Genomic DNA, 27,534 nt, shown 5'->3' with positions numbered 1-27,534 from the left:
TGTCAACAGCTAATCAAGTAATTTCTAGAAGTCAGAAGTGACTGCTGGGTTAATGACAGCCCCTCCAAAGATCAAAATGTTCAAATCCTTTTTCTGTGTTGTCGTCCTAAACCTAAAAGACCAAACAAATCCACCTCCTACCATACACGGTATCCAATACGTTAAAGTGACGTCTCCCAATATTAATGTGAGTGGTCTGCGCTCAGCTTCAGCCAAGGAGAAGTCCTGTTAGTGCTGGTTGAAAAATGGACGGTTGTTGCCAGAGTTCTGGTCGGTCCTTACAGACTCACGGAATTCTCATCAAAGAGGAAACTTGATAAAATCTAAGTGTAACATGCAGGATTAGTGCTCAGCCAGGTGACTTTCTCACAAGAGTGGGAATTCTAAGAGACTTCATGAGAATTAAAATGCTCCACATGCCAATTTATTCTAGCTTCTGGCTTTTCTTTCCAGGAGGCAAATCGGTGCAACTTTTTTCAATTTGGTTACAACCCTCAATTTTCAGACAGCCTTCACCTAGCTACCCTATCAGAGACGAAAACGTTGCCACCTCTTCTGCAGGTGGGGAGATAGACGGAAGCAGGTTTGTTGATAACTGCTGGTAAAAACCAAGTGAGCAGCGGATGGAGTCAAGAAGAGCAGTTGGATCGACTGAGCTGTCTCAGCAGCTGGAAGCTTCGGAGGGCAGGAGATCGTAGTGCAAGACTAGCTGGTTCACTCTGTGCTCCAAGAACACGGGCAGAAGGGACCACTGCGGTCACTGAACAGAGGCTTAGCACCTATGAACTCGAACATCCACATTGCCACTACCCTACTCTTCCAAATAGAGCTGAGGAATTCTTTTTATCTCTATCTATCTATCTATCTATCTATCCATCCACCCACCCATCCATCCATATCATTTCTTTTTTTTTAAAGAAATATTTTATTAACATCAATTTGTTTTTGTGAGGAAGATTGGCCCTGAGCTAGCATCTGTTGCCAATCTTCCTCTTTTTGCTTGAGGAAGACTGTCGCTGAGTTAACATCTGTGCCAGTCTTCCTCTACTTCATGTGGGACACTGCCACAGCCTGGCTTGACGAGCAGTGCTACGTCCACACCCCAGATCCGAACCTGCCAACGCTGGGCTGCCGAAGCAGAGCGCGCAAACTTAACCACTCAGCCACGAGGTCAGCCCCCTATCCATATCATTTCTAATTGATGAGGACTTTTAAAAACACAACAACAATACCATTAACATAACCAACAAAATCAATAATAGTTACGTAATATCATCTGCTACCCAGTCCGTGGTCAGTTTTCCTTGGTTATCTCAAAAACGTCTTTTATAAATGGTTTGTTCAAATCACAAACAATGTTCATACATTGCATTTGGTTAATAAGTCTCTTAAGTCTCTTTTAATCTAAAACAGTCACAGGAATTTTTTACGCACTCATTTATTCTTTCAATTATTTTTTAAAAGTATTTATGTATTCATAGAATAGATAACACTTGCAGGACAGCAAAAAAACATTTTTCCAAACAGAACTAAAAGGGACAAAATGAAGCAGCCCTCAGTCTCCCTCCCCAGAAGCAATGTTACCAGTTTCACACGGAGCCTTCTAGAAATAGCCTCTGCCTAGACAAGCATACCTGTTCCTGAGGCTGCTGTAGCATGGTGGGCAAAAGCTAAGACATGAGTTCAAATCTCCACTTTGCCACTTACTGAGTATAAACCTTGGGCAGGTGACATCACTTCTGGGGGCCAGTTTTTCTCTTCTGGTAAGTGGGATTAATAGCAGTATCTATCTCATGGGGTTGTTGAGAGAATTAAATCAGATAAGTACGGTACTTAAATTATAGTTTGTTATTGCCTACGTTCCCCTTTGGCTTTTCCCCAAATGATAGAATGATGCACATTTCTCTTTGTTTGCTTTGTGCTATTCATCTAACATCACCTGTTGATGATAATTCCATCACTTCATTGAGTTGATTCACTTCATTGTTTATAATCGTTGACATGTTCATTGTATGGATGTCATACTGATAGACATGTATGTTACTTCCAACGTTTTGCTTTTACCAAAAAAAATGCTTCAGTGAATATCCTTGTAATATTTTATTCAATTCATGTGCAAAAATATCCATAGGATATACTGCTGAAAATAAAATTGCTGAGCTAAAGGATATGAGCATTTTAATTCTTCGTTGGTATTACCTAACAGCTTCGAAGGAAATTGTACCAATTTACACTCCCAAGAAAACTGCACAAGGGTCCCCATTTCCCCATGCCCTAGCTGGCGCAGAATATTGCTGCATGCTTTGATCTTTGTAAATATGGTTTGTTGAAAATGGTATCTCATAGTTTTAATGTGCATTCCTTTTACTGTGAGAAGATAAAGAAAATACAGTGCAACTAAACCTCAGCAGTCAAATGACCTGACTGTGACTCTGAGTGAGGACACTGAGGGAGGACACCGAGTGGACACCATCAGGATATGAATGCCCCCGTCTGTACTCAGCGAGGGGCGCTCCGCATCTGGGGGCACTAAGCACATTTTATGCTCATACATATCTAGTTAGTTAGGTCCAGCAGTGCTGAAGGGTTTGTTCTGAACCAGTGCAGCTCCCTCACCCATCGCCCTCTGACGCATGGTCAGGAGCAGAGCCTTGTGGCCGCGGGACATGCATTTGTGCATCTGACCACTTCCCTCCTCCTTGGAACATGCTCTTCCCTTGGCTTCCTGCTGTCCCACTCATGGGTTTGCTCCTCACTCACAAGCTCCCTGTCCCAGTCTCCTTGGCCGGCCTCTCCGCTCTTCTGTGCAGGTAAACGTGGGGGAGCCCCAGGCTTCCTCCCTGGGCTCTCTGTTCCTCTGGCCACAGCTTCTCCACAGGTGATTGCTATTCCCCTGGCTTTAAGAACCAGCGCCAGGACTAGGGGGCGACCACGGAGGGACCTAAGCCTCCGTTCATGGCATCACCATTGATTCAGTTGCTCAGGCCAACAGTCTAGGAGTTATCCTTGAGTCCTTTCTTCCAACAAGTCCTGTCTTCTACCTCCAAGATATACTCCATATCTGACAAGCTCTCACTACGACCGCCTTAGGCCAGGCCCCATCTCCTGCCACTGGAAATAGCCCCTGCAGGTCTCCCCAATGCCCCACTTGCCTCCTACCCCCCACCCTCATACTCACTGCTCAGCAGCCACATCAGAATGATCTCTCTACATCAGGAAGGAGATTGTGTCCTTCTACTTAAAATCCTCCAGTGGCTTCCAAAGGAATTTAGAATTAAACACAGCTCTGCGCCACAGTCAGCAGACCAGGACGAGCGGGTGCAACGATCTGCTCCCAGCACAGCGCTCCTCCGCCTGCCCTGACGCTCCAGGCTCCCGGGCTCACTCCTGCCCTGGCTGTGCTCCTCTTCCCCTGGGATCCTCTTCCCCGAGCTCTGTACGGTCAACGGTCACCTCCTTCTCAACAGTCAGGTGTCAGCTCAGCTGTCACTCTCCTGACCGCCTCATCCATCATCCCGTCACTCAAAATCCCCTCCCCCTGTTTTACTTCTCCACAGCATTATGGCTCCAAAAGTGTCTTATTGTGACCACTGCATACTAGCCCCCAAACTCAGGGCTGAAAATGAAACTATGAGCTGCCCTGGGCAGTTCTTGACTGGCTTTCTCCTCCGCTGCAGTTAAATAGCTGCTGGGGTTGGAGGCACCCAGGGGCCGTTCTGGGCTGGGCGTCCCAGACTCCTCCCTCCTAGGGCAGGTGCTCCTCGGGTGGCCTCTCTCCCCAGCACCGTAGCCGGACTTCCTGAGGGCGGCTCAAGCCGCCAAGAGAAACGGAAGTGGCTGGTCCTCTTATCGGCTAGGCCTGGAGCTGGCACGGTGTGCTTCTGCTGCCATATTCAAGAGGTCAGAGCAGTCACAGGCCAGCCCAGGTTCAAGGGGACTGAGGAGCAAATTCGACCTCTTAAAGGGGAAGTGACATGTGTGTAAAAGGAGGAACCAGTTGACGGTGCCGTCTTTGCCAGGAAGCTTTGCACTTGTTTGTTTGTTTGCTTGTCCATCTATTCCCGTCAGGTTATAAAGTCCACAAGACAACAGGGACCTTGTCTAGCTTGTTTTCTATTTCCAGCACCTAGAACATAGTTGGTGCTCAAAAAATAAAGTACTTGATAAATGTTTGGAAAACTACAATGGACTGAACTAAACTTCCCAGAGTGGTCTTGCCATGTTTGCTGATGCCGAGCATGCTGATGCCTCACCAAATAAGAGAAACCCCACAGTGATAAAGTATTTCATTTCCTCTGCAAACAAGAAAAACTTGCCCTGAACACAAAATCTAGAAATAGATTTGGTGTGTTTTCTGAACGGAAAATATTTCCTGTATCACCAGCAATTATTTTCCCCACAGCTTGTGCTACATCAAAATATTGAAGTTGACTGAAAATACCCCATTCTTTAATCTTAGTGTAGACTAGAAACAACTTTTTTTGTAGGAAAGGAAATATAAAAACCTCCTGATATTTAAACTCTCCCAGATAAACCCAAACTGAAGATGTCATCACAAGTTAAGACATTAAAAAAAAAGATGACTACCCAGCAATGTCATTAAAAGTTTGGTCATCAATATGTAGTTTTTGATTATAAAGCCAGCACTTGTTTATTTAAGTAATTACATATGACCAAGGACAGAAGAAAAATTCCCTCAAATCTCTCCTTTGCCAGTTTTTACTGGAAGTTTTATAAAATAATCCCATGTTTAAACCTTTTCGTAAATCCCTTGTAAATTAGTAAGTGAGAATGTATTCATCTGAAGGATTTTAGTGATATTTGAGGTTAAAAAAAGAGGGATTTAACTTTTTAAATCACCCTTGCAGACGACCGCTAATGAAATCTCTTCTCATCTTTGTTTTATCTTCAGTTTTCCCGGATTTGCTCAAAGTGATTCCAGTGAGCATCCACGTCAATGTCCTTCTCTTCTCCGTGATCCTCGTTGTTGTCACCATGGTGGGGACAGCCTTCTTCATGTACAACGCCTTTGGAAAGCCCTTTGAAACTCTGCACGGCCCACCAGGGTTGTATCTTCTGAGTTTCATTTCAGGTGAGGACAAAATTCTACCTCTGAAGACAAATGTGCTTTTCAACGTGTCAAAAGATTGGTGCCCACATGCAAAGTTACAGTACACACATGTGGCTGCTCTCTGTAGCATTGCTTGTAATAGAAAAAGTGGAGGAAAATATAACTGTCCAACAGTAGGGAATCCAATCAATACATTATGGTAGTCTATACAAATGAATATAATGCTGACATTAAGTTATATTTTTGAAGAAGATGTAATCAAAGGATAAATGCTTGTATCAAAAAAGTAGTATATAGGATTTTATAAACATGAACCCAATTTGATTAAATATATGTATAAATAGAGAGAATATATATAAATACAATCTCTCCATTATATACAATATGCATAAATACATACACACACATACATACACATATATAGAGAGAGTTCATTCTGTTGGTAGTAGTAATCTCTGAGCAGTGAAATTATGGATGATTTCCATTTTTCCTCATACTTTGTAATATTTCCAAATGCTCAGTAATGTGCACTTGTTTATTCATGATCAGAAAAATAAACGAAAATCATTAAAAAAGAGTAAAGGGCCAGTGTTGCGCCCACACGAGTTGCCGCATTGGGGCCCGCAGGGACTCTGTGCAGCCTTATGGCAGGCGCATCTGGGCAAGGAAATCTCGAAACCCAGGAACCAGCTCATCAATAGACGGGTGCTGCTCAATAACCGGGGCTGATGGAAAGGAACGTAAAATCCGTCAGCACCACAGGCTGCTCCGGATATATTTATAAGGAGGAGAAAGAGAAAGATGAGAAAATCAAACATATTGACAGAACTCACGTGTCGCCGTCCTTCTTTAGGAGGTCTCTGACTTCACCCCACTCCAAACTTGCAAAAGGACTCAATACAGAAAGCAAGTACTTTTATTAATGAGTTCATAGAGGTATGAGAGAGATTCCAACTCACAGCAGCAGGCAGTGGGTGCAGATCCGCATTGGGCTGTTTCCTTCTCTGAAGTCGCCCTTCGGCTGCCGGCCACCAGGCCCAGGCCCCTTCTTTCTCTTGACACCCCTTCCTTCCTCATCCCCCACCACACGCACTCCTCAGCTCCGGCCACAGACTTGCATAGCTCCCTGTGTGTAAAACAGAGCCTCATGGCTAACAGGGACTCACCATCTTAGAAGGCAGGATAGCCTCCATCCATGTTACCAGAGCACGCTGCTGGGGGTCTCCCCCGTCTACAGCTTGCTCATCAGATGACCCGCCCAGCCAGTGGTTCTCTCTAGTAGGGGCTCTGTGAGTATTTCTCCATGTCTTTCCCAAGCCAACAATGCAGTTTTCAAATGTGCAGACATGATTCCACTACGAGGGCAGAGTCTTTCTCATCTTTGCATCTCCAGCGAAGCATCCAGCATGAGGTTCTGCACACAGTGAACCATTCAATACATATTCGTCGACTTGAAAAAGCCCAGAAAGAGTTGTTAACTTGGTCACTTAGACAGTGCAAGTTAGAGAAATAGAATTCAAGTGGATGGAATTAGCAGAGTGGGCCCAGAGAGGTGGTGGGACGCCAGCCAGAGAGACGTGATGGCTGTCGTCACGGAAGGCCAAGGGCTTTGCAGTCAGGGCACAGGAGTGGTAGCAGAGGTGCAGGGTGTGGATAGACAGACGGCGACAGCAATTCATCTCACGGGGAGGTCCAGGTTGACGGTGGGATTACTTCCGCCAACCCAACATACCAAACCAAACTGGTGGATCTGCGCTGTGTGCTGTTTCCATGAAGGCTCTTGAATCCATCGGGGGCCCACTTGTAGACAGAAAACACACTACTTAACAGAAGGAATATTGTGTTCAGCAGCAGCTCTTAAAGCGAGGTCCCCAGACCGGCAGCACCTGCACCACCTGGGACCTTGATGGGAGACAGATCCTCCGGCCTCACCCCGGACCCACTAAAGCAGAAACTCTCTGGGTGGACCTGCAAACTGTCTTTCAACACGGCTTCCAGGTGATTCTGATGCAAGCTCCAGTTTGAGAGCCGGAGCCACAGGGAATCGATTCAGCAGGTGTTGGAGGACCAAACAAACGAGGAGACCCCGCAGCAACTCCAAGATGGTGATCTCAGAGAGCGGCTACCTTCCCCAGGGCTTCGAGGACCGAGGGAAGAGTTTGGAGTTGCCAGACCTTTGAGGAGGTGGCACTGCACCTGGAGGAGATGGAACTGTCGCGGGACAGCAGGACACCACAAGGCGGCTGGGGCTTGTGGAAAGGGCCTGGGAACAACGCCCCACCTGCTGCTGTGGGAGAAGCACGATGCCCGATGCCCGCGGCAAAGTGGGAGGAGCAGACCCTCCCCGGGGCCTGCCCCCGCCTCTCTGGGGCTCGCTCTTGGCAGAGCCTGAGGGGAAGCAGCTGACAAGGCAGAACGAGAGTCTGGGGAGTCTTGACCCAGCATCACAAAGCAGAGAAAAGAAAAGCTGGTTGAAGCCGAAACACAACAGCTTCCTAACTGACACAGCCGTCTCGCACTCTGGCTTCTGAATGCAACTCACAGCCGCCTATTTGGAAGACAAATTATTTGACAGTTCTAACGGACGACGAAACTAACGGTATTTGAAAAGCAAGATGACTCAGAGAATGCAGAATTTAATCCAAGTCCCGGAGCTTATCTCGGCCTTCGGCCAAGGCTAATGCGAGGAAAAGCTGAGCACGCAGATGTATGCGGGTGCAGACCCGTGCTCACACTATGCCTCCTTCACCTTTGAACTGGTTGCAAAAGGGGGTGCTCAATGAAGGCCTGTGGGTGAGGGAAGGAGGGCAGGGGGGAGAAGGAGCCAGCTCCAGATCTGCGTCTTGCAGTGTTTCCAGGTTATTCGGTTTTTTTTAAGGCCCCAAATCCAAAATTTTTAAATACCAAAATTCTCAATAACTTTTTAAAAACTGCATGACAACAAAACCTGTTTGAGGGTCAGATAGACTCATGGTTTGTGACCTCTGGGGCAATCAGGTCACTCTGGAATCGCAGACACCTCATCCCCTTCAATCTACCTGCAGTATCAGAGGGCCTGGAGTTTGCCAGTGTTTCTCTGAAGCAGCAATATTTGTGGGGACTCCAGCTCTGAAGCCCGATTGTGGGTGGGTCAGGGGTCACAGACCTTGTCACAAACACTCTAGCTGTGAGCCAGTAAGCCACACACTCGAGGCCAGAGCCTGGGTCAGGAGGTCCTCAGCCCAGCGTGAGTCACATTCCACTAAGACCCCGGGGGCAGCTCTCTTACCCCGAGTTCCCTCTGCTGCCTCTCTGCCCAGCTGACCTCCCGCAAGTCAGCGAGAAAGCTCTTTCCTCCTTCGACCCCCTTTCTCTTCCTCCCACTCACCCCTGGGGTTCCCAAGATTCCCCCTTTCCTGGTGCGGATCATTCCAGGGCCATTTCTTCAAGTGTCTACTTCCCTGCTTGGGGGACCCCAAGGCTTGGCCTCCTGAGGCATGAGGACGGGGCAGAAGGGAAGGGAGAGCAGTCTTCCTGGTTGACTACCGGGACCTCCACACTGCCCAGGGTAACAACGCCAGGAGCATCTCCTGATGTCTCCTGATGGGGCACGTGCCAGACCCTGGAGACAGACAAGGAAAGGGAACAAACCTTCGGATTAGGCCCCCAGTGGGGTCATTCCCCATAGCTGCTCATGCCATGGCCTAATGTCCTGTGGCCCTCAGGGAATGGACGTTCCTTCTGCTTCTCATGGCCTCCAGTTTGGCTCATCGTGTTCCTCAGCCTTCTTCTTGTCCCATTTCTGACCACTCCCTTTGTTCCATGAAACCCATGCAAGTCAGTTAATTAGCTCTTTTTCATCTTGTCAATTATAAACGAGGTCTGAGAAATCTTTCCCCAAGTTAGGATTTCAGTAACACCTGAACAGTCCCCGTAGTTCATCTTGGACAGTCATTCTCTTCCCAGACTGTCCCTTGGAATCACCGGAAGAGCTTTCTAAACGTACCAAAACCAGGCCCCTCACCACACTCATCAAATCGGAGTCTCTGGGAGGGACCTGGCCACTGGTATTCTTTTGAAGCTCTTTTGGGTAATTCTGATGTGTGGCCAGCATTGAGACCCACTGACGCAGGCGCACCCCTTTCGTTCCTTCCACAAGCTGACTGAGCGCCACCCCGTGCCTGCCACCATAGCAGCTCTGGTGACATCAGTCAGGCCCAGAGTCCGCTTTAGCGGAGCCTGCTATCCAGTGGGAGAGTTGAACAAAACTGGACGTAAGTAACTAAAGATCACGCTAACTGCAGTAAGAGTGATAAGCAGGCCACGGTGGGCGAGAATGAAGGGGAAGGGGAGAGGGGGCTTCAGTGTGGTGTCAGCGAAGGCTACTCCCGGCAGCCAAGTTCTACAGACACCAAGGAGAGGAGAGGAGAAAGCACAGGGAGACTCCAGGGAAAGAGCGCGGCTTGCTGTCAGAACGGAAAGAAGGCCCATGCGGCTGGAGGTGGGCAGTGAGGGGAATGGCAGGAAAAAACTACATTAGAGAGATCAGTCGAGGCCAGTTAATGTCAGACCTCAGGAGCCACAGTAAGTCTTTCAGAATTGATTCTAAATGCAATGAGAAGCTAGGGAAAGGCTTTAAAAAGGTGTCAGACAGCTGATTTACCTTTTAAACAATGTCTGGTAAAAAACTAGGCTGTTGCATTGCAGATGGAGAGAAATGAATGGATTCTAAAAAGACTTTGAAAGTAGATCCAAAATGTTTTGCAGGTAGTTTAAGCAATTAGGTAGTGGTGGCATTAACCAAGATGAATAAGACAAGGGGAGGAACAAACTTAGAGTTTAGGGCAAAAAAGAGGTGAAGAGAGAAGCTTAGCACCGGAAATCAATGTTCTATTTGGGGCATGTCAAGTTTGAGATCCCGTGAGATGTCCAAGTGGAGATGTCAAGCAGACAGTAGGATATATGAGTCTGGAGCTCAGAGAAGAGGTCTAGACGAAAGACATAAATTTAGGAGTTGTCAGGATATAGATATTATTTAAAGCAATGAAAATGGATGAGATCATCTAGGGAGAGGATGTAGATAGAGAAAAATTGGCCTAGGACCAATCCCTGAAGGACGTCATCAGGTCATTTTGGGGCTGAGGAGGAGGCAGCAAAGGACACTGACTCGGTGTGTCCAGAGAGGAGGGAGGAAAACCAGGAGACGGTGGTGTCCCAGAGGCTACGAGGAGGGGCCGTTTCAAGAGTACTGGTGACAGTGAGCTTTGCGAAAGAGTAAATGGGAGGGGAGAGCAGGTGGCAGGGGAAGGCAGAATGGAGAAAACGGGGTGAAAACTTCCCTCAGGGTTTCTAATACAGTAGCAGAGAGAGAGAGGTACACAAATTAAGAAGGTGGAGAAAGAGAGGGCGCTGAGCAGAGAAGCAACTGGACTCCCGGTTTCACACTGGAGCATTGATGTATGAGCGTAGGCCTTCCTATATTCCCTTCTAGAAGGTTCCTAGTTGATGGCAGAGTCCCAGATCTGCACGTAAAAGAGAGGAGGCTGGGTGGAAGACTCGCCATGGACAAATGGCCTCCTAGCTAGTTCAGTGAGTATTCTGTGAGGATGACATAAGCACATTGGTTCAGGCCAGTTGGAAGTGATGAAAGCCTCCAAAATGTGGACTTATCGCAAATTGTATTTGTTATGTCTTCTCTTACATACAGCATCACGTTATGAGTTACTCAAGCAAGGCATACAAATAAAATGACTGCCTTTCTTTAGAAGGAGGATGCTCCCAATTGGGGCCTAATTGATTCTGATCATTACATATGATCATACATCCATACTATGGCATGGAATGTAAACTAGCGCAGTCATAGAAGGAACGTGAAGACAGGGAAACAAAGCACAGTACAAAAATAGAGGAATGCTTATGTTAGCGATCAGTTTCGGTCTTAGCAATCTCCCGCCTCTGTGACATGTCTGGGGCATATTATTCTGCAAGTGCCGGTGACAGCTGTCTGTGTCTTGTTTCCTCTTCAGTCTTTATGGAGGAGCTGTTGTTCAGAGTCCTAGAAGGAGATCCAGGGATGTCCAGCATCACAGCCACAGAGCCCAGGAAGGATAGGATTGGTGGTGGGAAAAGTCAACAAGGAAAATATTCTACTAGTTTCTGAGCATAGACTTTAGAAAGGAGGCCATGGAAGGAAAAGAGAAGTAATATTAGCCAGCCCATGATAGCGATGGACAAGGACTTTTGTTTTGATAGGCTGGCAGCAGCTGAAGGAACAGAGGTGGAATAAGAGATGCACTCCAGGCTACTCACGTCGAGGATGCCTGAGAAGGACTGTTTAACTCATTTGCGCAGGGCCCAGCCATGACCTTGTGCAAGGAGACGCTCAATTTTGTTTACCACAGGTACAAAGAGCCTCCTGTCCAGTTCAGAATGTGCCCATGTGTCTTCCCTTGTGTTTCATTTAGAGTCGAAGTGCAAGTCCTTGCTATGACGCCCAAAGCACCGCTTGAGGTACCCACCCCTCTGACCCCAGAAACCACCCCCATGGCTCACCTCCCACTCCTCTCTGCCCGGCTCGCTTCCTCTCTCTGCTCAAACCACCTGCCTCCTTTGCACTTGCTGTTCCCTCAGCCCGAAATGCTTTTCCCCTCAAAGATCTGCCTTCTCACACCCTGACTCCCTGACTTCCTTCAAGGGGCACTAAGAGGCTGTCTCCTCTCTGAGGCCCCTGCCAGCCTGCTTCCCGGCTGTATTCTCCTTAGTGCACGTTGCTCTCTGATGAACATGACGATGAATGTGGTTACTTCTCTCCTTACGGTCTCTCTCCAGGGCCCCCACCGCTGAGGGCTGCGCGCAGACAGGGATTCTGCTCGGTGCTGTGTCCCCTGTGCCCAGAAAAGCGCAGGAATCACCCGATAAATATTTGCTGAGCAAACGAATGAAACAAAAGTGGCTCTGCACGCTTCCTGGTCACAAATGACATTCTCGTTTTCTGGAAATCAATTCAAATTGGAAAAAAATTGTGCTTTCAGACAATTTCTTCTTTACACAAATCATCCTTCTCACTAACACGACATTCGGAAAACTGAAGTTAGATGTGACCCTTCAACTCACCTTAGCAGAAGGTGAGGAAAGATCGCCGACCCCAGCGGGCGGCGTTCCTTCAGCCACCCCTGCTCTTTGAGATGCTCTCCATCAGGACCGCAGAGTCTACTCTTAGGTATTAACTTGCTTTGTTTCTCCTCCCCCTTTTCTAGATGGTAGCACTGGTTTCTAGAGCAATATGGAGCCAGAACTGCTCCCATCTGGGGAAGAAGTCATTGCCGGCGACCTGACCTTTAGTAATCGACTTTCTAGTGAGATTGCATAATTTCAGAGAAAATTCACATCTACACCTGCAAAGTTGTGGCTTTCCCACCCCCATTTATCATCTCGCAGCACTCCTTACAGAAGGAAATTATCACCTTATCATTCTGCAGAGGAAATGGGCTGCCTCTCATATTTGTCATCTATGAGGGGCTTTAAAGATGATGTGTTCGCTTTCTGGAAATGTTGGCCATTACTCTACACGGAATTGAAATTCTAATTTATTATTTCCCAAAACACAGCCTTAATGATAATAGGAGAATATTTCAGAGGTTTTTTTCCACCTTTGAGGACACATTTCTATGGAAACGCATGGTACCTGGACTCCCACAGATTTATCCTGGCAAGAAGAGCCCACCCATAAAAGGGTCCTCCCCCTCGGGGACAGCCAGGGGTGAAGAAGCAGCTTCTTGCTGGCTTCTAGCTCATTCCCTATGCTGTAAGGACTGAGGCGAGAGGCGCCACAGCTGCCGGAGGAGAGTCACGAGGTGCAGTGTCTACGCATTACAAATGTTTGTTAATTGACTGATAATTCACAGCGTGACAGCTCATAACTCAGCTATCCTATTCAGTCAGAAATTAACTCAGTAATCAAAGTCATTAAAAGAAAAAAACCCACGGCAGTGCCAGCCAGATGGTGGGAAATCAAACTGGTGAAAGGAGAGTAGCTGGTCTTTGAGGCAGACCCTGGGCCGCAGACCCTGGGGCCGGTGCCTGGTTGCATTCCAGACTTGAGCTTGAGCCAGGCTTGGCAGGTTTTCCCAAGTCCTAGCTGACTCTAACCTTTCTGGTGAGCAGCAGCGGGGTGGGTCAGAGGGACAGACACGTGGGCAATCTGTCCAAATGGCTCCTGGTGTACGTGGGCAACTGGGGAAAGGAAGAGGGCAGCGTGCAGGCCTGACTCTGACATTCGTGAAGCCGTGGGTGGAGTGTGAATGACAGCCCACATACCGGGTGTCTAAACACGTCAATGTTATAAACTATTCAAGACACGTGTTCTATCTGTTCACCTTGACAAACATCTCTCCATCAGGAGCTGGAAGGCCAGATTCAAATTTAGAATTCTTTTTTTTTAATGCTTTTTTTGGTAAAGAAGATTGGCCCTGAGCCCATTTTTTTCCCCTTTTTGCTTTTTTTTCCTTCCCAAAGCCCCAGTACATAATTGTATATCTTAGTTGTAGGTCCTTCTAGTTCTTCTATGTGGGACACTGCCACAGCATGGCCTGATGAGCAGTGCGACGTCCACACCCAGGATCTGAACCAGTGAACCCTGGGCTGCCCCAGTGAACCACTCTGCCACGGGCCTGCCCCTCAAGTTTGGAATTCTTGAGGCCTGGGAATTCTGTGCCTGAATGTGGTGATGGGAGGAGAGCTGGCCCCTGTCTGTCCACTTCTCTGCCCATGCCTGATTCCAGCCACACCATAAAGGTCCCAGTGTGTGCATGTGGACACTGTACTGTGTATCTGAGCTCCGATCATGCCCCCGAAACAGCTGCTCCTTGGCCACCCTCAGGCCTCAGGGCTGGGCCTCAGCCAGAGTCCACCTCTGGAGGGCTGAGCCAGGGGAGGTGCCCACGCCAGCCCTGGAAACGCACTCAGGGTTGTTGGGGGAGGGAATTCCCGGGTCCCAGGAGTACGGTCTAGAATGTGTGTCAGGGACTCCAGATGGGCCCATCCCGCTGACTTCAAGGATTCCTCCCCCTGTGCGTGTGTGTGGGGGTGGGGGGGGATCTCTCCAGGAGAGAGAGAGCAGGACCCTCTACATGTGGGGCCCATAGCAGGACCTCCCTTGCTGGAGTCTAAGGGTCATGCTGGAAACTGCAAAGCCCTGTTCTCACCATTGCTCACATTCCTTACACACTTCTCTCCATGTCCCAGCAGCCGGGCCACAAAGAGAGACTCTTCATGTGATTTTGTTGGTCCATAAGTCATAAGTAGTTTTCCTTGATCCCATGTCTCTTTCAAAGCCATCAACAGAGAAAAGCAAAATTAGCCTAACTTCACAGCAAATTGTTTCCCTCCACATCTATTAGCAGTCGCTGAGGGGTTGGCAGAGACTCAGGCTGGGTTTCTGTGCTCTGACTCTGACAACTACTCCACCATGTGCTGTGGCCAAGCTGCGGGTGCCCCGAGTGCCTTTCACCTCCAGGCTGCAAACGCAGGCTCGCTGCATGCTGTCTCCTTAACAAAGTGGCACCTTTAAAATATTTAACAACTTGAAAAGGAAACCAGCGCTGGAATTTTCCTTTCAAGCGCCAAGGAAATACAGTGTTTCGCTTCTGTCGGAAATTCACCAGCTCCTGTGACAAAGAAGGCTCTCTGGTTAAAGCAATGGCATTTTCTCCACAATTTTCAGATAAAAGATAAAGAGAAAACAGCACTGCGGCTTTTTTGTTGGATGTGACAATAATGGAATAATACGGTTTTGCCAGGGGAGAGCTCTGGTTTTAAGCTCAGAATGCAAAAATAGGCTGACAAATTTTACAAAGGAACATTCTCAACCACTGCTCTGAGGCTGGTGGGAAGGGAAGTTTCAAGAAAATTATATCATTTGATTATTTGGGGGGGGGGTATTAGGATGATGATGAAGCTGATGGGATGGAATTCTAATAGAAAAAATGTGACGTGGCCCTTCCTGCTCCCCCTCTTGCAGGCTCCAGTCTCTAGGTCCACCCCATCTGAACTCGGTCTCGCAAAGGAATGAGGCGTCCTTCGCACTGTCTCTCCACGTGTCTAGAACGCTCTCCCCATCCAGTCCGGCCTCCCTTTGTTCCACTAACTTTTCCTGCAGCTTCCTCCCGGGAACCTTCCTGGATGCTGCCCGTTCTCAGCAGCAGCTGTCCGCGCCTGCTCACCGTTGCACTCACTGGGATTGGTTAATAATTGTTTTATACATGTTCCCTGCCCGGTTAGACTCTGCTAGAGCAGAAACCATATGCATGTTGTTTAATGTGTAAATCTCCCCAATCCCCGTGCTTTGCATGTAATGGTCTAATTGAATACATGAATGAGTGAATTAACGAATGGGAACTCAAGCCACTATGTTGCTGCTGCCAGGTATTTGAATTAACTGTAACTAAAGAACAAAAAGCACGAACCCCTTCTACGGGCGTCATAAACCTAATGGGAGGGTATTCATGGAACAGGTGCTGTCACGCATTCCTGGGGTTGCCTCCCTGAAGGAGTCAGGTTTTCTCGGGATGAGGAGGTGGGTAAGGGGTTATGGTAAGGACTTTCAAGAAGAAAGGAAGACATAAAAACCAGTGGAATAGCTACCAATTAGTAAGCATTTATATGTGTGAATTCTAATTAGCGAAATGCTAATCACGCATCGTCTCTATCATCCACATTTTACAGACAAGGAAATTGAGACTTGGAGATTAAAATCGCCTAATTTCACAAAGCCTCATATCACTCAGCTTGGAGTGCTCCTGTCCCACAGAGATCTCACCCAAACCACACTGCACCAGTTACAATTAGCCTATAAATGAGTGATAAATAGGGAAAAAATAATAACAGTGGATTAAACAAAACTGGTGTTTATTTTTCTCTCACGTTAAAACCTGGAGGTTGAAGTCCAGGGCTGGCCTGGTGGCTCCACGTGTCTGGGATCCAGACTCCTTCTTTCTTGTTTTTCCATAGTTCATGGCTTCCATTTCTGAGGCCACCTGGTCCAGAATGTCAGCTGGAGCTCCAGCCATCGCATCCATATTTCAGCGCCAGGGAGGAGGAATGGGGAAAGAAAGGGCAGGCCCCTAAAACACACATCCTTCAAGGAAATTTTCCTGCCCCTACATCCCTGCCACTTTCAGCAAAACGATGTAGCCATTATTCAAGGCAGCCGCGTGCCCAGGTGAAAATCCCGAGTCCTGTTACAAACAAGGAGAACAGGTAGGTGCTGCGTCTACACCTTCCCCGTGGCTCCCTCGGCTCAGGGACTCCTCTGGGCAGCTGTGGCCAGGTGGGAGCTGGAGGAGGGGGCAGTCATGGCAATCCTTTTGAAGGGAGCCCTAAGCCCTTTCACAGGGGCCAGATGACTGGCATTTATCCTGCAAGGCTGTGAAGTTCAGAGAAATTGGTTCTCTTGAAGCCACATCACAGCAGCGGCGGCTTTGTGGCCTGATTCCACCATGGTGCTTTCAAGGTGCCCAGCAATCCAGCTTCTCCTCACGCAAAGGGGATCGTCTCTCAGTCCCTGTGAGATCAGCTCATTCTACCCAACCCGCCCCCTCCGAAATCTTCTCACCCAGGCACTACCACCCATTGGCTGGAGAATCAGGCTCATGACAATGAATTGGAAATGATATATTTTTGCAGAAGAATGCAAATGAGGATGACGGTAGAAGGCTTTCTTTGGTTGCACACTGACCCTCTTCTGTGCCCCTTGCAGTCAGGAAATATTTGCCCGACATCTTGTTTGTTCCTCTGTTGCAGGCTCCTGCGGCTGTCTCGTCATGATATTGTTTGCCTCTGAACTGAAAATCCACCACCTCTCAGAAAAGATTGCAAATTATAAAGAAGGGACTTATGCCTACAAAACGCAGAGTGAAAAGTACAGCACCTCCTTCTGGGTTGTTTTCATTTGCTTTTTTGTTCATTTTTTGAACGGGCTCCTAATACGACTTGCTGGATTTCAGTTCCCTTTTGCAAAATCTAAAGACACAGAGACAACTAACGTGGCCGCGGATCTGATGTACTGAAAGCAGACATTTCTCTAATTTTGCAAGTAAGGGAGTGGACTTGCTTTGGTCCTTTGAGATGGGTAATTTTGCCCGTCCTTTTAGATGCACAAATTAAAGCCCCAAACCCTCTGTGGTCACGCTGACAAATGATGTACGAAGGCTACAGGCTGGTAAGTCGGTGGAGTGGAAGGAAGCTCTGGGAGGCCGTCTTACCCGCTGGGAAACGGCTTTGCCCGGGCAGTCAAGGCAGTTGACTAGAATGGACAAACTGCTGCTCCACAGAGACACCAAAGTGCAAAACGCCTGCTCCATCGGGGAGGGATCGAAGCCACGGGCAAAGTATTTCTATACAAACAAATCCTCTTTCCAATATATCCACACATTTGTTGCCCCAGATACCAGAAAACAGAGCCGGAATCGCTTTCCTAAAGTGATAGTGCATCAAATGAGCAACGAAAAATGTATCAATGCACTTTTTAAAAAGGTTTGTGTAAAATTATTATCCAGGCCCGTTGGTCAAAATTTGCAAACCTCGCAAAGGAGAAACACAGTACTTTCAACAGACATAATTGCTAGGACCACTGAGGAATCACAAAAAATGATCCTCCCTAGTAAACTTAGTGCAAAATGATTCTTTGGGGTTGTTTCCAACTTTAGCGTCTCGAGCACTAACTCCCAATTATGAAAATTATTTCACATGCTGGGATTCCGATGGTATCACTGTGTCATCTTGGTTTTTGGTCTGGCTGGCACAAGGCATGACCCGAGTCAATTTTTTTTTCCTGAATTACCCATGAGCTTGGTCTGCAGCTGAGCAAAGGCCACTGCTGAGCCTGGAACTGACCTCCTCTAGCCTCGGCCCGGGGCCCTCAGGAAGGCGCTCGAGAAGCAGCAGAGGAGAAAGAAAACACACCATGGGCCCCGGCCACAGCCGCTCCGTACGCAGCCTCACTCAAGGGTTTTGAAAGTGCTCATTTTTAAAAAATACTGTTTTCTTTTTGGAACAATTTATAAGAAACAAACGACTGTTTGTATAGCCGAGACTCACTTGCTCAGATGGTCATTTGCAGCCCACGGGTCCACATCAGAGCACACCCTGAGTTTCCAGACGCTGGTCCCTCACCTGCATTCAGGAAACACACCTGGAGACTTCCCGGAAGGCCACAGGTCAGCCTAGTGATGAAGGGGATGCTCGTTTGCGTAGCGGGCTAGTGGAGCCCGGTTCTGGAAGTCTTCACGAAATGGTTAAACCCAGAAGCACAGAGGAGAGGGCCGGAATCGCAAGGACCATCTGCTGTGGGTAACTGGCCTGAGACCCTGAAGGCCAGGTCCCCACCCTCTCACTGACCTCTCTGTCTCTCTGTGTCTCTCTGTGTCTCTCTCTCCCCTCAGAGGTTTGAAAAACTTTTAACACCAAGCTTTCTTCTTGAGAAAGCAAGTCTCTGTTCTGTAAAAAGAGAAAACCGGGAGCAGCAGCTGGACCCTGTGAGAACCTCCGGGCAACCAACGAGGCCCCGGGACGGGACAGACCGAGGCGGCGGGGCCCGCACGGGGGGTCGCGCCCCAAACAAGCAGATGCACCGGCCGCGGACCAGCCCGGGAGTCTCTCCCTCGCTTCTCCCAGACGAAGCGTGCGGAGCCCGGGAAGAAGGATGTGGCCAGGACCTTCCCCTGCGGCCGGCTCTGTGGGCAGCAAAGGCCCTGGGAACGACGTCCAGCACGCGTGTCCGAGCTCCCTCCCCGGGGGCGGCCAGCAGGCTCACAGCTCGCGGGGACGGGGGCCCCCTGCTGGCTCTGGGGCTGCAAACGCGGCCACCGTGGGTTCGTTTCCAGGAGCGCGGACACCCTCGTCCGGGACGCCGCGCGGATGATGCGGGGAGGAGGGCAGGAGGCTGGAGAGCCGGCCGGCCCGAGCGCTCGGACCCCGCGGCCGCGCGGTGGGAGGAAGCTGCGGGGCCAGGCAGGTGCAGGCGGGCGGTCAGGAGGAGCGGGGGAGGCCTCCTGCCGCTGCGAGCGCACTCTACAGTTTACACAGCCCGTCTGCTCTCGGGGTCCGGCGCGCTCCTCCAGAGCAGCTGCTCTCACGCCACTTTATGCGCACTCAAGGCTGATCAGTTAGGCTGCTGGCTCACACATCACACAATCCTGGGGCAATTCCTCCCCTCTTCCTCCACCCCTTTTCAGGGAGAGAGGCGGGCGGCAGCTGCTGCCCCTCCCACCTCTGGTGGAGGGAGGAGGGGGTCACAGAGGCCGCGCTAGGGCGCGCCAGCTTGCAGGGAAGCGCGGCTGGCCGTTAGAATAAATGTCAGTGCTCACCATTTACCTATGGAAACCTGAGCGAGAAGCAAGGTGGGGAGCGGGGAGCTCCGAGCTCTCTCAATTTCCCTCAACCTCTGCCCTTCCCAGAAGATCAGTGCTATAGGTAAAAAGGTGGCTGTTACAGAAATGCTGCTTCAAGACCAGCCCGGCCAGCCGCCCGGTTCTCCTAACTGCCGGCCGTCCCTGACCCTTCTATTGCAATATTTGGGGGCTCAGTGTCTGATCTGGTCACACCCCGATTCCCAACCCCCTTGAACATAGCAATCCTTCCCCGCGCAGGGCAGATGGCTGGTTCAGCAGGTAAGCCCCTCCTCCAAGTGACAAAGGACAGAGCAATGCTGGTCAGTTTAGAGAAAAAGGACCTGCTCCTTGAAACTAAAGGGCAGAGAGAAAGACTGGGCAAGCCGGGGGCCCTGGCTTCTGGGATGAAATGCCACCTGGAGAAACATCCTCCTGCTCATAAAAATGCTGATGTAAACTCAGTAAACGAATACTTCAATTTACAGCCCTGGTGACTCCCCACACCCTTAGATAACCAGAGACCTGCGGTGTCACGCCCAGAGCTGGGACTCGCTGTCTTATTTGGAAAACCCGAATGAGCCCAAGTCAGAAATCTCCAGAGTGTCCCCTGCAGGACCTAAGGGACAGTGGCAGACCGTGGCTGTGGAGACCCCTGGGGGATAGCTGCAGTGCTGCGACGGCCACGCAGCAATGAAAAGGCAAATGCTTCACCGACTGTGTTTCTTTGCCAGGATCTTGGTCTGAGGGATTTCCACCCGCTCTGAACGTGAACAGAATGAGTTACCAGGTAGATGTGTCCCTCATCCTCCCCGAGGGCTGTGGGTCTAATTCTGAAGGAGAGTGAGAGACTGGGAGCTCCCAGGAGCCTTTGTGCCCTCGCTCCCCTGTCTGGTTTGTGAGGCGGTGCATGGAGGAGGTGGCCTGGGCCCCTCGCATGGTTGGAGCCCATGCCTCACCAGAAACACGCACCCTTAGTGCTCACCCTGTCGTCGCAGTCTCCTCGGGTTCCAGTTTGTCGTGGACTTGACCTGTGCAAAAAAGTGCATCTCATCCAGTTCAGAGTATGAATTCCAGGATGCCACAGCTCACTGATGTCACTTAAATTGATATCCTTCCATTTAGCCGAGTATAATAAAGAGTGTGTCTTAACACAGAGAAGGATAGTGTCTGTTGCATACCCCAGGCCAGAGACCCCGAGAGAAGCTGGTGTGTACACTTACTTGCTGCCACGTGGGTGCTCTCTTGGCCCTGCTCCTTTGCTGTCACCTGTCCCCACTGACTCACCAGCCGATGCTCTGTGCTCTCTACCACGTTCTTCTTAGACACACAGCTAAGCCACACTCCCCAGCCTCCTTTGCAGTTGGGGCCGAGAGTGAGTCTGACCGATGGGATGGAGCATGAAGTGACCCACGCCACTTTCAGGCCTGGTCCTGAGACCATCCCACGCAATCCTCTAGCTCTGTCTTCCTCTCGCGCTGCAGCCCTGGAGGTCGCGGGATCCAGACGACGAGGCTACAAAGCAGAGGCAGGCTTGGTGACCTGCATGGGAGTGTGACGAGGGTGAGGCCACTGTGTCCGGGTGGTTGGCTGTTGCTGCAGCTCAGCCTGCCTGGGCCTCGCCCACAAGGCCCTCTTCTCCGGGAAGCTCTGCTTCGTACAGTGACGTGCCCCTCCAGGTCTCTCTCGAGGTGCCGCCCTCTGCCACCACCACCCAGCTTTCTGTGCCACTGTCCTTCCTGACACCATGGCCCCCTGGCCACATGACCCACCGCCCGCTGAACTGAAGACCAGATGGTGAATTTTCTGCATAAATATCTAAAGAGTGAATAAACACTTTTGCTTATGCTGGTATCCTTCAGAATTCTTCCCAAAACACGATTAATAAACCCTTTTCCATCCATTCAGACAGATTTTATCTTGCATCTACAATGGATCTAGCCGTGCCTAAGGCGCTGAAGATTGGGGGACAGCAAATGTAAAAAAAGCCAGAAAAACCCTTTTTCTTGATCTTCGGTTGAGAGCAGAAAAAGATATCCTCAAGACTTTCCATCCTTATTTTCTTTTTAAAGCTTCAATTTATTATTAAAGACAGAGTTTTAAAAATTTGCCAGTGAAAAGCTCAAACTAATCAGATGAGATTCCTTCACTACATAAATTGCAAAAAAATCAACCGTTATTCCAGAGTTCCAATTTTCACAAAAGGTTTTAAGAACCGTGAGCTTAATTAAATAATGCCAAGTAAAGCTGTTTAATCTGTCTGAAAGAGCGGGAGGGAGGCTGGCACCCTGTCCAGGTCGGGGGTGCCCCCGGGCGGTGCATAGGCTGCGGCCACATTCCCCCCCCCACCACCACCACCATCCCCCGCTCTCTCCCTCCTGAAAAGGGATGGGAGGAGGGACTTTCCACAGGTGTGGGTCAGATGAGGCCTGAGCAAGGTCTTGGGGCCCACAGCATTGTCTCTCCTGCAAGTCAGTTGCTGGGCAACCTGCTCCCTGCTGTCAGCTTGGGCTTCCCCTGGACGGCAATGAGACAACTCGGCACAGACTCAGTTTCCCCACTGTTCTCTAGTGCTGGAAGAAGACGGTCCTTACTCCAGCAAGGATTCTAGGTTTAATGTAGGGGCACCTCTTCTCCTTTCCTGCCCATCCCCCATCCTAGGAATTTTCCAGCATCCTGCAAGATTGTATCTGACTCTGTCTCACACCTAAACTAGCGACTATGGAATTAACATCACTTTTCAAGTTCGCCATAGTCACCCCCTTCTCCCCAAAGCTTATGTGGAGCCACGTGGCCCGGGCAGAGGTCTCTTTCGGAGGGCAGGTGAGACGTGGATTGAGCACAGGGCGCAGAGAAGCACGGCAAATGGAACCGGTGAAATCTTATCCCGCCACACACATCCACACTGGGCTGGAAGCTCTTCGCTTCAGATTTTTTTCCCCCTTTTTAGCAAGCTTTATAGCTGCCCCCTACAAAATATGCTTGCTATTTCCTTTTTAAAATACGTAAATATATAAAAACATAAAATATATTTATGCCGTATCCATTCATCCTCTCCCCTTTACCTCAAAGGAAAGCTCCCTGTTTTACTTAATATCTTGGCCAGGGAGCATTTAATATGAGAAACAAAAACTCACTTTAAACTTAATGGCATCACCCATGACACTAGGACACTAGGACAGTAAGTGCATTCAGGCCCGTGGGGCAGATCCAGAAGTTGGAAAGCCAGGAGGACCAAGGTTTCCCGTCCCTTCCCTCTCTCCCCCTCCCGGGGTGTGTCTAAGGCCACGTACCTCCGGCCTCTGTTTCTCCCTGGGCCTCTAATGCACTTCTCTCTCTCTGCATACCAGCTTTCTTTGTTTTGCCAAAGCATGATGGGGAAAACTCCAGCTGGGGCCTACATTATCCCCTAGCTCCAGGACCAATGCCTCAGTCTCTCTGTTGCCCATTTCCAAATAGGAGTGAGCGAGAGAGAGGACATCAGAATGGTGCAGCCCAGCCTCTGGACCTGCTCCCCTTGTCAGATGCCCACCTGTGCTCCACACAACGTAGGGAGAGTCTGGGTGAAGAGGAAGAGTGTGTGTGTGCGTGTGCATGCGTGTGTGTGAGGCGAGTCCTCGGTACCCAAAACTACCCATCCAGGTTGGTGGTGAGATTCTATATCTATACATTCATCTTCACTCCTAGGGGTCTTTCAGTCTAGGTTTTTGCCTTATAATGACTGACCAAAGTTCCTTCACAATTTCTACCCTGTCTTATTGTTTTCTAAAATCAGAGAGAGAGACATGGAGAGAAACACATGGAGACGCAGCTTAACTTTGTTCCGTGTATCTCATCCAGAGATATCCCAGTTGACTGAACAATACTTCCCTAAAAAAAGATGCTCTGGATGATTTCTACTGAATAGGCAAAGCAGTCTCACTTCCAGACTTATTCATCCTATTCTAACTGACAGAACGTTTCCATCCTCTCTCTGGTCTTCCCTCACCCACATCAGAGCACACTATGGGCAAGCCCACACGTGTGTGAGGAGCCAGGTGAGCAAAATGGCCTGGTCCGAGGTTGTTCTGATCTTGTTTAGAAACACTCATTTCTCTGCAGGAAGCTAGCTTCAAGCCTTCTTATCTTGCCCTGCCTTGCTTCCAGCGATTCTGTGAATCGCATTAAGGTTCTTTATCTCAGGAAACACATGCAGGATCGATAGCCACACCTTCCCATGTGTCTAAGGTCTGCTGAATACAGCTGCAAGGACTGACTGACCACGGGCATCCTCTCCCTTGTGATCCCCTGCAGATGCAACATGAACTCACAAGAGTCGCCTTTGGATTCAAGGCGACAGCTCCCAGCCTCATCAGAGCGGCGTTTTGCTTGTGGTCGATCCTGTAGCAGATCCACAGGGCGTCTTGTTCTTGGAGGATTCTTAGAGAGATCTCTTTCTGGTTTTAGTATTAGGATTCATTGTTCTTCTTCCAAAGAACTGTGGTTGTTTGTTTGTTTCAGTGGGTGGTGGCATCACCCACTGTGGTTCAGTCACTGAAAAGCTGAACGTCCCATCTGTGGCTCCCTTGTTGTGGGTCCGGGATTCCAAGGGCGCATATTGTGTCCCAGGAACCAGCCTTATTCCTGGCTGGGTTTTGGGTTCCGACGCTTTTTAAATTTTTTTAAACTTATTAACCTATCTCTTCTACGTCAATTTTATAATCTTTTCATGAATTGTACACACATTTGTAAGTTGCTTTAAGTTTTTTTTAGAACAAGGTGGGATATAAATTTTACAAATCCAAGTCTTTCTGGCCTCCTGGGACTACAAGGGCACAAGGAGAGAGGTAAATAAAACAACCCAATCCTCAAAATGCTTTTGCTTTAAATCAGTTCTATTTGTCCACTGTTGCACCCCCGGTCCCCAGAACAAGGCCTGGAACGTGCTAAGCACGTGATAAATATTTGTTGAGTGACTATGGCCAACTCTCAATCCTTCTTTCTGTCCCAGTGACTTGACTACTTCTAATCTTTGCTGCCGCCCCTACACTCAGCCCCCTTCCTACCATCTCGCACGAACCCTTCTCCTCAGTTTCTATCTCCCCATAAATCCATCAGGGCTTTCTCTCCTTCCTTTTGAGGGAGGTGGTGACTCTGAGACATGCAGTCTATTGTATGGCCACATCTTCCCCATCCTTTGCCAGTAGCTGCCTGCAACGCTCAAGAGAAGATGCTGATGCTGGTTCCAATGAATGAATCCAGTGACTCACAGGATATTGATTAAGCTTCAGCCAGGTGCCCTACGGGAAAGAGCAGGACAAGCCACGGCTTCTGCTCTTAGAACTTAAATTAGTTTCCAAAAATTACAGAAACTATGCTGCCGCTGAAATACAGATCGTTTTCTCAGTAAGTGAATTCAGTTGAAGCAGCTCGGTGATGTGGGAAAGAGACTTGGTGGAAACCCAAACTCTTGCTCTCACCATTTCTGTGACGCTGGGGCAACATTTAATTTTTCCTGACCTTCACTTGTTTATCTGAAAGTAATCTAAATGTCTGCAGACTTTCCCAGTAGATGAATATGATCATATTAGACTTAATTTCCAAATTTTCTTCATAGTCATCCCCCTGCCAAATAAACAACCAAGGCATTGCTTGCCACCCCTGTCCTCTCCCCTAGGTCCCTCCCACTTCATTCCGGGAGTGTCTAAGTCCCCCTGTGTCCTCAGGAACAAGCCTGTCCACACCAAGGCAGCTCACAGGCTCCCTGCCCTGTGAGGAGGCCACCGTCCGAAGGCAAAGGAAGTGTTTCCTGAGCGATGCCCTGCAGCTCCAAGGGCTCAGAATGCACGAGGTCCACGAGAGTGGGGACAGGGTAGAGAGCAGCCCCTCCTCAACTCCGTTACACACTCCATCATCCATGCCCCCAGCTAGCCTTGTCTGTGTCTGGAGTGTCACGTATCTTCCAAGAAAGCTCACGACCGGACCCCCAGCCTGAGCGTGATGCAAATGCCAGCCTGGGGCGCACTCTCCCGTCATGAGTCCCTCTCTTCTCCTCTCCTCTCTGGGTACCCAGCTACAAAATTTCCTCCTCCCACCAGAAGGGAGAAGCCTCATGCTTGCCAGCTCTTGTGGATGTCTTATCAATGCACCCAGAAGGGTCCCAGCCCACGTCCTGTAGCGTCGGATTCAATCTGCAGCTGGATTATGCACTACGTGAGAGACAATCTGCCAGAAGGATCTTCACGACCCTCACAGCTGAAAAGGCCAGGGGCTCGAGGGAATTCAGGGCTTCCTGGAGAACACGGTACCACCAGGCAACACGGCACGTCAGCGGGAGCGGTGAGCAGTGGGCACCAGGCCTGCATAACCTGGTGGCCCCGCAGCACTGGAATTTGGGAGTCTCTTCTGGGCAGGTCCCGCCATGCAGGCCAAAGAGAGGAGAAGGTGGATGGCTAGTGCTGGAGGCCCTCGCTGTTCCTTACTCGTCTCATTTTTGAGGTTTCTTCTTCCTTAGTGTTAGTACTACTCCCCTATTTTTTTTTTAAGCAGTGAAAGGTTTATATCATATTTTTTACATGGCTCACTTCGGACATTGGAGATTTCTGTGTAGGGCACCGTGGGGGCTTTCCAAATCTGCTCCTTGCTCAGAGTTCAAAGCTGTGTCCTCAGCACCTTGTGAGTTGCAAATACTCCAGATCGCAAGTTAGGTTAGTCACCGCCTTTAGCTGAGGATTCGTCCTGGTGCCGATGAACGGTAGGAGGACTGTGCTGGTCCAGCAAGCTGACGGAGCCCGGGGAGGCATACACAGCACTGATGTAGCTCCAGGCCCCCGGAGAGCGCTCAGTGTCCTGGGGAGGCCGACTGTGCAGGCAGCATGGAGGAGGCAACACATGGCCTGGGGAGGAGCTGGAGTTTCACCAGCAGATCGTGGAAGGGAAATGGCGTGGCTGGGTTTACAGCAAGAAGAACAACGTGCTGGGCCCTGTGGAGCAGAGACTGGTCAGCCAACAAGGACGTTTTACAGAAACTCACCCAGGAGATGATGCGAGTCTGCCTCAGGCATTGGAGGGATGCAGACATGCTTAGGAGGCAAAATAGTCAGAATTTGGTGATTGACCAAATGTGACGAGTGAGGAACAGGCTGGCTTTGCTGTGGAATTCGGAGCTGAGGTCAGCTCTATATGGAGTCTCTCTCCCCTACTGCAGGAGCTTGAATAAAATCTCTCTTGCCCACAGTTCAGTGAGAGCAGTCGGAGAAGACATGCAGGGGTCCAGATGCTGGGGAGATGCTCATGGGCAAGGAGGAACAGCCAGATAAACACACAGGAGCCAGGGCTTCTGCCTCCAGGATAGGAAGCTCCTCCATGATTGCTCAGAGTGTGTGTGAATGTGTGCAAACGTGGTAACGCACACCTGTGAACACGCACACAAGCAAAGGAGGTCGCCCCTGCGTGGTCCGAGGTCCAGTGGAGGTGGACGGGGTTGAAAGCTCTTCCCTTTCTTCAGAAAGCCCACCTCTTCATTTCTTCCCTGATACATAAAACTCCTTTATCAGGGGAAAATATGCTTCATTACGTAATTAGAATTAAGGCTTACATGGCGGCGCGGCCCTGGGAGAGGTCCAGATCCTCAAACCTCACTTTTCACAGTGTCAGGAAGATTGCTGTTGAAGACTTTCCTAACAGCTAATTTTGATTGTGAAAAAGATGAAAACCGGAAGAAGCCACAATTTACCTTCCACTTTGAGAGGCGGAAAGGGCACAGATTTTTAAGACGAGGGCACCAAACGCTAAATTTTGCCAATAAAAAAACTGTTTAGTCAAGGTTTCTGTAAGGAAGAGAAACTACCCTAACAAATTTAAGCAAAGAAATGGAATTCGCTGAGAATACAAGGACTTGTTGACCCCCAGGGCTCAGGGAAGGTTCCAGGATCCCATGGTGTGAGGATGGTCCCCACAGACCTCAGCCACTAGGAGGACTCTCTCATCATCATGGGACCCTCGAGGCCAAGAGCACATTCCTCCCAAAAAACTGTCAAGCCTGTTTGGGACAAGATTCCATGCCTGAATTGATCTGCTGCGACTGACGTGGGGTCACGGGCAGGCACACAGCTCCTAGGG

General features: G+C 49.4%; 1 protein-coding gene across 1 annotated transcript in view; it reads left to right on the top strand.

The window, feature by feature from the left end:
• Positions 1–19,237, top strand: part of CLRN1 (clarin 1) — an 82,311-nt gene extending 63,074 nt beyond the window's left edge. Inside the window, exons 2-3 of the mRNA XM_070576382.1 lie at positions 4,913–5,092; positions 16,850–19,237. Coding sequence (XP_070432483.1) covers positions 4,913–5,092; positions 16,850–17,115 — 446 coding nt within the window. The 3' untranslated portion in view covers positions 17,116–19,237. The remainder of the gene's footprint in view (positions 1–4,912; positions 5,093–16,849) is intronic.
• The last annotated feature ends 8,297 nt before the right edge of the window (positions 19,238–27,534 follow it).

The sequence above is a fragment of the Equus przewalskii genome, chromosome 15 (genome assembly GCF_037783145.1).
Source record: "Equus przewalskii isolate Varuska chromosome 15, EquPr2, whole genome shotgun sequence".
Classification (NCBI taxonomy): Eukaryota; Metazoa; Chordata; class Mammalia; order Perissodactyla; family Equidae; genus Equus; species Equus przewalskii.
This window is presented reverse-complemented; position numbering and strand designations above follow the sequence as displayed.